The sequence below is a fragment of the Vulpes vulpes genome, chromosome 12 (genome assembly GCF_048418805.1).
Source record: "Vulpes vulpes isolate BD-2025 chromosome 12, VulVul3, whole genome shotgun sequence".
NCBI lineage: Eukaryota > Metazoa > Chordata > Mammalia > Carnivora > Canidae > Vulpes > Vulpes vulpes.
The window spans coordinates 120,574,433-120,586,924 of NC_132791.1; the positions used below are offsets into that span (position 1 = coordinate 120,574,433).

Sequence of the window (12,492 nt, forward strand, 5' to 3'; positions counted from 1 at the left end):
CCAGAAAGGGTTGGAAGGATATATTCAGGGTCCTAAATGAGAAGAACATGCACCCAAGAATACTTTATCCAGCAAGGCTCTCAATGAGAATAGAAAGAGAGATAAAGAGCTTCCAAGATAGGCAGAAACTGAAAGAACATGTGACCACCAAACCAGCTCTGCAAGAAATATTAAGGGGGACTCTGTAAAAGAATGAGGAATCCCAAAGAAATAATCCACAAAAACAGGGACTGAATAGGTATTATGATGACACTAAATTAATATCTTTCAATACTAACTCTGAATATGAATGGGCTAAATGACCCCATCAAAAGGTGCAGGGTTTCAGACTGTATAGAAAAGCAAGACCCATCTATTTGCTGTCTACAAGAGACTCATTTTAGACCTAAGGACACCTACAGCCTGAAAATGAAAGGTTGGAGAACCATTTACCATTCAAACGGTCCTCAAAAGAAAGCAGAGGTAGCAATCCTCATATCAGATAAATTAAAGTTTATCCCAAAGACTGTAGTAAGAGATGAAGAGGGACACTATATCATACTTAAAGGATCTATCCAACAAGAGGACCTAACAATCATGAATACTCATGCCCCTAATGTGGGAGCTACCAAGTATATCAATCAATTAATAACCAAAATAAAGACATACTTATATAATAATACACTAATATTGGGAGACTTCAACATGGCACTTTCTGCAAATGACAGATATTCTAAGCACATCATCACCAAAGAAACAAGAGCTTTAAATGATACACTGGACCAGATGGATTTCACAGATATTTACAGAACTTTACATCCAAATGCAACTGAATACGTATTCTTCTCAAGTGCACATGGAACTTTCTCCAGAATAGACCACGTACTGGGTCACAAATCAGGTCTCAACCGATACCAAAAGATTGGGATCGTCCCCTGCATATTTTCAGACCATAGTGCTTTGAAACTTGAACTCAATCACAAGAAGAAATTTGGAAGAAACTCAAACATGTGGAGGTTAAAGACCATCCTGCTAAAAGATGAAAGTATCAATCAGGAAATTAGAGAAGAAGTAAAAAATTCATGGAAACTAAGGAAAATGAAGAGACAACCATTCAAAATCTTTGGGATACAGCAAAAGCAGTCCTAAGAGGGAAATGCATCACAATACAAGCATACCTCAAAAAATTGGAAAAAACTCAAATACACAAGCTAACCTCGCACCTAACGGAACTGCAGAAAGAACAGGAAATAAAACTTACACCAAGCAGAAGAAGAGAGTTAATAAAGATTTGAGCAGAACTCAATGAAACAGAGACCAGAACAGATCTACAGATCTACAGAGCTGTAGAACAGATCAACAAAACCAGGAGTTGGTTCTTTGAAAGAATTAATAAGATAGATAAACCATTAGCCAGCCTTATTAAAAACAAAAGAGAAAAGACTAAAATTAATAAAATCATGAATGGAAAAGGGAGAGATCACAACTAATACCAAGGAAATACAAACATTTAAAAAACATTATGAGAAGCTATACACCAATAAATTAGGCAATCTAGAAGAAATGGACACATTTCTAGAAAACCACAAACTACCAAAACTGGAACAGGAAGAAATAGAAAACCTGAACAGGCCAATAACCAGGGAGGAAATTGAAGCAGTCATCAAAAACCTCCCAAGACACAAAAGTCCAGGGCCAGATGGCTTCCCAGGGGAATTCTATTAAACATTTAAAGAAAAAACAATACCTATTCTACTAAAGCTGTTCTGAAAGATAGAAAGGGATGGAATACTTCCAAACTTGTTTTATGAGGCCAGCATCACCTTAATTCCAAAACCAGACAAAGACCCCATGAAAAAGGAGAATTATAGACCAATATCCCTGATGAACACAGATGCAAAAATTGGCAAGGATCCAACAGTACACTAAGAAGATTATTTACCATGACCAAGTGGGATTTATCCCTGGGATGCAAGGCTGGTTCAACACTCATAAAGCAATCAACGTGATATATCGTATCAACGAGAGAAAAAACAAGAACCATATGATCCTCTCTATAGATGCAGAGAGAGCATTTGACAAAATACAGCATCCATTCCTGATCAAAACTCTTCAGAGTGTAGGGATAGAGGGAACTTTCCTCGACATCTTAAAAGCCATCTACAAAAAGCCCACAGCAAATATCATTCTCAATGGGGAAGCACTGGGAGCCTTTCCCCTAAGATCAGGAACACAACAGGGATGTCCACTCTCACCACTGCTATTTAACATAGTACTAGAAGCCCTAGCCTCAGCAATCAGACAACAAAAAGAAATAAAAGGCATTCAAATTGGCAAAGAGGTCAAACTCTCCCTCTTTGCAGATGACATGATACTGCACATAGAAAACCCAAAGGACTCCACCCCAAGATTGCTAGAACTCATTTTTAAAAAAGATTTTATTTATTTATTCATGATAGTCACACACAGAGAGCGAGAGGCAGAGACACAGGCAGAGGGAGAAGCAGGCTCCATGCAGGGAGCCCAACGTGGGATTCGATTTCGGGTCTCCAGGATCACACCCTGGGCCAAAGGCACGCACTAAACCGCTGTGCCACCCAGGGATTCCGATTGCTAGAACTCATACAGCAATTTGGCAGTGTGGCAGGATACAAAATCAACACCCAAAAATCAGTGGCATTTCTATACGCTAACAATGAAACTGAAGAAAGAGAAATGAAGGAGTCAATTCCACTTACAATTGCACCCAAAAGCATAAGATACCTAGGAATAAACCTAACCAAAGAGGTAAAGGATCTATGCCCCCTAAAAACTACAGAACACTTCCGAAAGAAATTAAGGAAGACACAAAGAGATGGAAAAATATTCCATGCTCATGGATTGGAAGAATTAATATTGGGAAAATGTCAATGCTACCCAGGGCAATTTACATATTTAATGCAATCCCTATCAAAATACCATGGACTTTCTTCGGAGATTTGGAACAAATAATCTTAAGATTTGTGTGGAATCAGAAAAGACCCTGAATAGCCAGGGGAATATTGAAAAAGAAAACCGGAGCCGGGGGCATCACAATGCCGATTTCAAGTTGTACTACAAAGCTGTGATCATCAAGACAGTATGGTACTGGCACAAAAACAGACACATAGATCAATGAAACAGAATAGAGAACTCAGAAATGGGCCCTCAACTCTATGATCCACTAATATTCGACAAAGCAGGAAAGACTATCCACTGGAAAATGGACAGTCTCTTCAATAAATGGTGCTGGGAAAATTGGGCATCCACATGCAGAAGAATGAAACTAGACCATTCTCTTACACCATACACAAAGATAAACTCAAAATGGATGAAAGATCTAAATGTAAAACAAGAATCCATCAAAATCCTAGAGGAGAACACAGGCAACACCCTTTTTGAACTTGGCCACAGCAACTTCTTGCAAGATACATCTATAAAGGCAAGAGAAACAAAAGCAAAAATGAACTATTGGGACTTAATCAAGATAAAAAGCATCTGCACAGCAAAAGAAACAGTCAACAAAACTGAAATACAACCTACAGAATGGGAGAAGATATTTGCAAATGACATGTCAGATAAAGGGCTAGTATTCAAGATCTATAAAGAACTTATTAAACTCAACAGCAAAGAAACAAACAATCCAAACATGAAATGGGCAAAAGACATGAAGAGAAATTTCACCAAAGAAGACACAGACATGGCCAACAAGCACATGAGAAAATGCTCCGCATCACTTGCCATCAGGGAAATACAAATCAAAACCACAGTGAGATACCACCTCACACCAATGAGAATGGGAAAAATTAACAAGACAGGAAACAACAAATGTTGGAAAGGGGAACCCTCTTGCACTGTTGGTGGGAATGTGAACTGGTACAGCCACTCTGGAAAACTGTGTGGAGGGTCCTCAAAGAGTTAAAAATAGAACTGCCCCACGACCCAGCAATTGCACTGCTGGGGATTTACCCCAAAGATACAGATGCAGTGAAACGCTGGGACACCTGCACCCCAATGTTTGTAGCAGCAATGTCCACAATAGCCAAACTGTGGAAGGAGCCTCAGTGTCCATCGAAAGATGGATGGATAAAGAAGATGTGGTCTATATATACAATGGAATATTACTCAGCCATTAGAAACGACAAATACTCATCATTTGCTTCAACATGGATGAAACTGGAGGGTATTATGCTGAGTGAAGTAAGTCTATTGGAGAAGGACAAAGATTATATGGTTTCACTCATACAGGGAATATAAAAAATAGTGAAGGGGATTAAAGGGGGAGGAGAGAAAATGAATGGGAAATATCAGTGAGGGTGATAGGACATGAGAGACTCCTAACTCTGGCAAATAAACAAGGGGTAGTGGAAAGGGAGGTAGGCAGGGGGATGGGGTGACTTTGTGATGGGCACTGAGTGGGGCACTTCACAGGATGAGCACTGGGTGTTATGCTATATGTTGGCAAATCTAACTCCAATAAAAAATATACAAAAATTAAAATAAATGCATAAATACATAAATTACATAAATAAAGTTTATACGAAAAGGCAAAGGACCTAGAAGAGTCAAAATGATTTTAAAACAGAAGAAAAAGGTTAGAAGACATACTCTAATTTCAAGACCTCTGTAATGCTGCAGTATTTGAGACAGTGTACTGGTGTCAGAGACACATTGATTAGTTGGCTAGGATAGAGTTCAGAAATAGACCCAAAATAAATAAAGAACTCGTGCAACTCAGTAAGATAATAAGCAGCACTTTTTAAAAAATCGGGGAAAGATTTGAGCACTTACCAAAAAAAGGTATCAATTGGCAAATTAGCACACAAAAAGATAGGCAATGCCATTAGTCTTAGGTGAAATACAAGTTAAAAACCACAGTGAGCTATCACCACAAATCTATTAAAACGGTTAAAATTTAGAAAGACTAACAATAGCAAGTGTTGACAATCATATAGAGGAACTGAAACTCAAAATGATGCAACCACTTTGGGAAACAGTTTGGCGGTTTCTTATAAAGTTAAACACAGGTTTATCATACATATAACTCAGCAATCCTCCATCTAAGTATTTATCCAAGAGACGTGAAAACATATGCAGATGTGTATAGTGGTTTTGCTCATGATTTTGCCCACATTGGAAATAACCCACATGTCCAACACCTGATAAAAACATAAACCAATTGCAGTACACACACCTGCACAATGGAATGTTACTGACTCTATGGCAAAACATATGTAATTTCCAAGGCATTATGCCACATGAAAGAAGCCAAAACAAAGGGTAAAATACTATAGGATTCCATTTATGTGGCTTTCTGGAAAAGCAAAACTATAGTGAGAAAGATAAGATCACTGATTGCATTGGTATTGGGGGTAGGGGGAAGCAATCAGTCTTAGTAAGATGTTTCATTTTACTCATGTCTTGATTTTAAAATAATGCAAAATTTTATAGGATATAGTTAAATCAGTACTTAAAGGAAAGTTTACAGCTATAAATGCTAAAATTAGAAGAGAAAGGCATAAAATCAATGATCTTAGCTTCCACTTTAAGAAACTAGGTAAAGAAAGACAAATTAAAAGAAAGAAATTAAATAAAGAGCAGAATGTCAAGGACGCCTGGTGGCTCAGTGGTTGGGCCTTCAGCCCAGGGCGTGATCTGGAGACCTGGGATGAAGTCCCATATTGGGATCCCTGCATGGAGCCTGCTTCTCTCTCTGCCTGTCTCTGCCTCTCTCTCTCTGTGTCTCCCATGAATAAATAAATAAAATCTTTTTAAAAAGAGCAGATATCACAATGGAATATTACTCAGCAATTAGAAACGACAAATACCCACCATTTGCTTCAACGTGGATGGAACTGGAGGGTATTATGCTGAGTGAAATAAGTCAATCGGAGAAGGACAAACAGTGTATGTTCTCATTCATTTGGGGAATATGAATAATAGTGAAAGGGAATATAAAGGAAGGGAAAAGAAATGTTGGGAAATATCAGGAAGGGAGACAGAACATAAAGACTCCTAACTCGGGGAAACGAACTAGGGGTGGTGGAAGGGGAGGAGGGCGGGTGTTGGAGGGGAATGGGTGACGGGCACTGAGGTGGACACTTGACGGGATGAGCACTGGGTGTTTTTCTGTATGTTGGTAAATTGAACACCAATAAAAATTAATTAAAAAAAAACAAAATAAATCTTTAAAAAATGTTTAAAAAAAAAGAGCAGATATCAGTGAAATAAACAGATAAAATTCAACATGAATATTTGGTTCTTTGAAAAAATAAGTCAAATTGATAAAAGTTTCACAATATTGAACAAGAGAAAACACAATTTACCCACATGAGGAATGGAAAAGGCAATATTATAAACAAATAAATTTGAAAATTTGGATAAATAGATAAATTCCTTGAAAAATACAAATTACTAAAAGCAACACAAGAAGAAATAGAAAATTTAAACATTCTTATACATATTGATGAAATTGAATTGACATTTGAATATCTTCTCACTAAGAAAACTCTAATCCTATCTAGATGGTTGTACTAATGAATTCTATCAAACATTAAGAAAGAAAAATATCAATATTACACAACTCCGTCAGAAAATTGAAAAGGAAAGATGTTTTAGCAGTTTTTAAAGACCAACATAACCCTAACACCAAGAGAGACATGTACATTACAAGAAATAAAAGCTATTGCCCAATACTCTTCATTAACATAGATGCAATCTATATTAAGCAGGTATTTGAATCCAGAAATATATAAAAAGGATAATATGTCAAGATTAAACGGAGTTTATCCTAGGAATGCAAGGACACTTTAACATTTGAAAATCAATCAAAATAATTTACCCTATTAACTGCATAAAACAGAAAAATTATCTGATCGTTCAAATAGATGGAAAAAAAACATTAGAGGTAATTAAATATACATTCATGATTTAAAAAAACAAAATAAAACTCTTAGTTTACAAGAAATAGGAAGGAACTTCTTCAACCTGATAAAGAACATCAACAAAAAATAGCTATAGTTAACATTATACCTAACAGTGAAAATTTTTCCCAAGAATGGGAATAAACAAGGATGTCTGCTCTCACCATTTCTGTTAAATTGTAGGAGGGATCTTAGGTGATACAATATGACGATGAAAAAATAAAGAGTAAAAACAGATCAGAAAGGAAGAAGTAGGGCCCCTGGGTGGCTCAGTCCGTTAAGCATCTGCCTTTGGCTCAGGTCATGATCCCAGGGTTCTGGATCAAGTCCTGCATCAGGCTCTGTACAGGGAGCCTGCTTCTCCCTCTGCCTGCGTCTCTGCCCCTCTCTCTGCGTCTCTCATGAATAAATGAATAAATCTTAAAAAAAAAAAAAAGAAAGGAAGAAGTAAAAGTATCTTCAATTGACACGATTGTATATGAAGACAATATTCATCTATAAAAAACTACTAAAATTAATAAGTGAACTTAGCAAGGCCACAGTATATGAAGTCAATATGAAAAATTAATATTTCCCTATTATAATGACAAATAAGTACAAAATAAAAAATTTCAAGTAATATTTATAGCAGCATCAAAAGCACTTTGGGATTCATTTAATAGAAATATATGTAAAGCTTCTACATTGAAAATTATAAAACACTGCTGAAGACCGAAAAAAATAGAGAGACATGACATAATCAAGAACTAGAATATTTGATATTATTAAGATGTCAATTCTCCCCTAAATTAGTCTGTAGACTCCATACTATTCTAGGCAAACTCCCAGCAGTTTTTTTTTAAAGATAGAAACTACACCAATTAAAAAATAAATGTATTATTAAAAAATAAATAAATAAATAAATAAATAAATGAATAAATAAAAAGATAGAAATTGACAAGCTGATTATAAAATTTGCGTAGAAATGCAGAGGACTTACACCGCCTGATTTCAAGAGAAATAGCCTGACACTTATCCGGCAGTTGAATTTTCAACCAAGGCACCAATCAATTCAATGGTGAATTGGTGCCTTTTCAAAAAAACTGCTGAGATGACTCCTGTCTGAATGCAGACAAAAACAAAAACAAAATACAAAAACAACAACAAAAACTTTGACTCATACCTCACACCATCACAAAGATTAATTCTTACTAGAGCATGGAACTAAATCTAAGGAGCTAAAAACTATAAATCTTTAGACAGAAAATATAGGAAAATAACTTCTGTGGACCTGGAGTCATGAAGATGTCTTAGTCAGTACCCAAAGAGCACTAAGCACAACTAAGGAATTGATTTTTTTTTTTTTAAAATGATAGTCACACACACAGAGAGAGAGAGAGGCAGAGACACAGGCAGAGGGAGAAGCAGGCTCCATGCACAGGGGGCCCGACGTGGGATTCGATCCCGGGTCTCCAGGATCGTGCTAAGGAATTGATTTTAAATGGACTTCATTAAATTTTAAAATTTCTATTCATCATAAGACCCACTAAAATAATTAGTACACAAGCCAAAGGCTGGTGATAAATATTTGCAATGTATACATATGAAAACATAGAAACAATGCCCACGAGTCTATAGGGAAAGGACTTAAAAAGGTACTTCACAAAGAAAGATACGTAAGTAGCCAATAAGCACACAAAAAAGAATTCTTGGTCACTAGCCATCAGAGAAACTTGAAGTAAAACCTCAATGAAATACTATTGCATCCTCAACAGAATGGCTAAAATTTAAGAAGACGGATAACACCAAATATTGATGAGGATGTGGAGCAATGGGAACTCTCGTAGCTGACTCATAGGAGTGTAAAATATACAACCACTTTGTAAATCAGTCTGGCAGTTTCTCAATAAGGGTACACCTGTCTCGGCCAGTTATTCCACTTCTAGGTTTTACCAAAGAAAAATAAAAACATGCGCATAAACAGACTTGTATAGTAATGTTCATAGTAGCTTTATTAATAACATCCCAATACTGGAAACCAAATGCCTAGCAACATGAGAATGGATCAACAGAGGTGCCTGGGTGGCTCAGTTGGTTAAGTGTCCAAATTTTGGTTTTTGGCTCAGGTCATGATTTCAGGGTCGTGAGATCCCCATGTTCGGCTCTGTGCTGGGCATGGAGCCTGCTTAAGATTCTCTCTCCCTCTCCCTCTGGCCCTCTAGTCCTCCTCCCACCTGGCTCACCTTCCCTCCTTTCTCTAAAAACAAAGAAAAAGAATGGATAAACAAATCATGGTATAACCATAACCAAATACTATTCATCAATTAAAAAAATACTACTGATTAACACAACAACATGACTGAACCTCAAAACACGATGCTGAATGAAAAATACAGACAAAATAGAGGACATACAATAAAATCTCATTCATATGAAATTCTAGAACCGGCAAAAATAATTTATGGTGAAAGCAATTGGAACAGTGGTTATCCCTGTGGATGGAGGGATGGGGATTGGCTGAGAAGTCAATGAAGGACCTTCTTAGGGTGATGGAAATATTGGTTATATTGATAGAGGGGTGAATTTTCTGGGTGCACCCAGTGCACTATATACTTAAGATCTCTGCATTGCAACATATGTATATTATAACTCAATTAGAAAAAAAAAGTTTTGAGTAGTAAATTGAAAAAAAATATTAAACCACATTAACAAACAAGTTCAGTAGAGTCAGTTTTTAAGAAAAATCTAAATAAATCTGGAAACTACTGATACTGAAGGCTTTACAATGAAGAAAAAAGAAGAGGAAGCAGGAATAAGCCATCATTTCCTGAAGGTGTCCTAAGACCTCTGCTAACTGCTTTCCATGGAGTCTCTCATCTAATTCCCACAACAACCCACTTTCTAGATATAGAAGGAAAGACAGCTTTATGAACAAATCTTCCCTTACCATCCTTAGCAAACACATCGGGTATACACTCTAGCACTAGGGCACTTTTTTCTCTTTTTCTCAATTTCAGGCAGTAAGTGGTAGATGTTTTTCTTAAATCTACAGCTATCACTAAGAAATATAAGCCACAGGAAAAATAATTACCTATTATCATTTTTGGTTTCAGCAAACTCATAAAATAGTACAGTGATCTATGACCACAGGTCTTAAAACCTCTGAATTCCATGGAACTCCTGTTTTGAGACGATCTGCCTCTCACATCGCAAGTCGAGGGCTAGGCAGCATGATTTACCTAATAAATATTTTACCTCCTGCTCACTGCTAACACGAGTCTAGCACAACTTCCCCACCAGCTCAATTGGGCTCCTGCGTTAACAGCAGGTGGTTTTACAAAGGGGAAACAGGAATTGGAAAGGGTAAGGTGGTCCTTACCACATCCAATACGGCATGGACAAGCACGTTCAGGTGTACCGTGGTGGCCACGGTCCAGTCGTGAACTGGCCTCACTTTCTTGTGATGTTTCTGTAATAGCTGCTTCGTGAGACGATACAGAGCAGAATTCCTGGAATGAGGCGTATCTATGGCTAGGATTTCTGAAAAACAAAACTGTCATTGTGAGAATGAAAATAAGAGGAGCTTAGCATCTTTAGGAGATCTCAGACTGTTCAGGACTTGGTGGCTCTTAGCAGAGCATAGTGTTCAGCTTATCCCCAATCTGCTAAAGTTCACAGCCAGCTGGTGGGCTTTTTGGCAGACACTTATTTAAAGTAAGCTGATGACCTAAGTGCCCAATAGAGACATCGCATTGTAAAGATAAATAAATCAACCCCGTCTCCAAGGATCCAAACTGCACCTACAATTCTGTTTTCACAGCAATCACGTGTCTTGGAGACAGAATCCTTTATTTCTGTATCACCCCCTCCTAAAACACAGGAAAAAAAAAAACTACCCTGTACACTTAGCCAAAAATGATCTCCTCCTTGGATTTTTCCATTCATAACTCAACAGTTAAATAGGAAACCCAAGCAGAAATGGGGGCAAACCAGCGAGTCCAGAGATCTGTGAGGATTCCTAAATAATGGAATTAATGAGATTTCAATGCATACTCTTCTCCTCAAAAAAATTTTTTTTTCTTTTCTCACTCAACCATCTTTAAATAAAATGCACTTGTCAGAAAATGAGATCTTCGTTTTGGGAAAACTCTTTCTGGTTTCAGAGAACAACCATTGTTTTTTTGTGTGTGGGTTATTTTTTATTTTTTTATTTTTTTGTTATGACCTGGGAAACCTGATTTGTAGAAGAGCAGTGATTGGTGTTGAGGTAGGGGCGGCCAGGGGAAAAGAAGCAAGAGAAACGAGCACCAACAATTGGAAGTGACAAATTTGTGAGGGCTTCCTCTGAATTGCAAAAAGATATTTTGCTCACAAACCCTGCCAGCTCCTGGGGGATTCAAAGCTTCGCTAAGTCATTGGACTGAAGCAAATTGCACACCTCCTGCCACAGTGCGTGAGGGAAATCTATCTGTAGTGTCCTGTGCGTGAATTCACCTCACCTCTCAGTGGTTTTGATGGTTATTTTGATGAGCTGCTGAAGGTGTGCAGGATCCAGCAGGAAACTGTAAATGAGATATCTTCTCTCTCTGCGACAGGCCTGTTTATACCCATTTCTTTATGAACGATGTCATGTCACCTGCCGCCACAGGCAGCAATTTCTATGATTTATCAATGTCAGTGTGACCAAAATGCTAACAACGACGCTGGAGGTGCAATTGCAGACTCATCGTGGGCAGTGGAATATTCACTTTCATTACCACCAGAACTGTGAAGCTAATGAGCATTTTAACTCCCTAACTATTCACCCAAGAAGATGCCTAAAATGGCATCAGCTATTCAGGCGTGCAGGACTAAGGTAGGTGGCTTGCATCAGGCATCATTTTTAGGTTTTTTTGTGAACCACAATCGTCAAAAAATGTGCTGTGAAGCTCTCTACCTGAGACCATTTCTTACTGGTGTACCCCAGGGGAGAGAAGTCAGGAGGAGCACAAAGCAAAGCTTGTCTGGTGCTTTTCCTGTGAACTTTGCTTTGGGCAACTTTACTTTCACCTCGCTTGGAAGCTCCCAATTCAAGTCCCAGTTGGGGAAACACCAAAATGTGCGCGTTTCGATATAGGAAACTATCTGAGACAGAGTTAAAAAACATAATTCTGAGAAATGAATGTGTTTTCTCTATACCCTCTGCTCATAAAGACTCAAATTCCCTACCGCTATCTTTTCTAGGAAACAATCCATAGGTCCCCTTAGGGTGAACATTTTTTTCCAGATCATGTCAAAGTCTTTGGGTAAAAAGAGAAAGTCCTAGAGTCTAGGACTAGGAACGACAGAGAAACAGGCAATGGTAAGAGGAAAAATAAGAAAGGAAATGCAAGTATGCTTAAATAAACTATAAGGGTAGAGAGTTCTTTGTTTCAAATGGGAAGAAATAATAAATTACATTTCTACTATGAATGCAAATTTGCCTGAGGAGAAAGATCAATTACAGGAGAGAGATTAAGGATTTAAGTGACCATTAATTAACAGTAAATTATGCCCCTTGAAAGCTAATGTGACATTCACACAAGCACTAAATGACTCACAGTTCAGTGATGTT

At 37.6% G+C, this 12,492-nt stretch overlaps 1 protein-coding gene across 4 annotated transcripts in view; it reads right to left on the reverse strand.

Annotated features, from left to right (window-relative positions):
• HTR3B (5-hydroxytryptamine receptor 3B) overlaps positions 1-12,492 on the reverse strand; it is a 58,532-nt gene that overhangs the window by 24,984 nt on the left and 21,056 nt on the right. For all 4 annotated transcript variants that reach the window (XM_026006890.2, XM_026006888.2, XM_026006887.2 and 1 more), the window contains one exon: positions 10,279-10,439. In XM_026006890.2, coding sequence (XP_025862675.2) covers positions 10,279-10,439 — 161 coding nt within the window. The remainder of the gene's footprint in view (positions 1-10,278; positions 10,440-12,492) is intronic.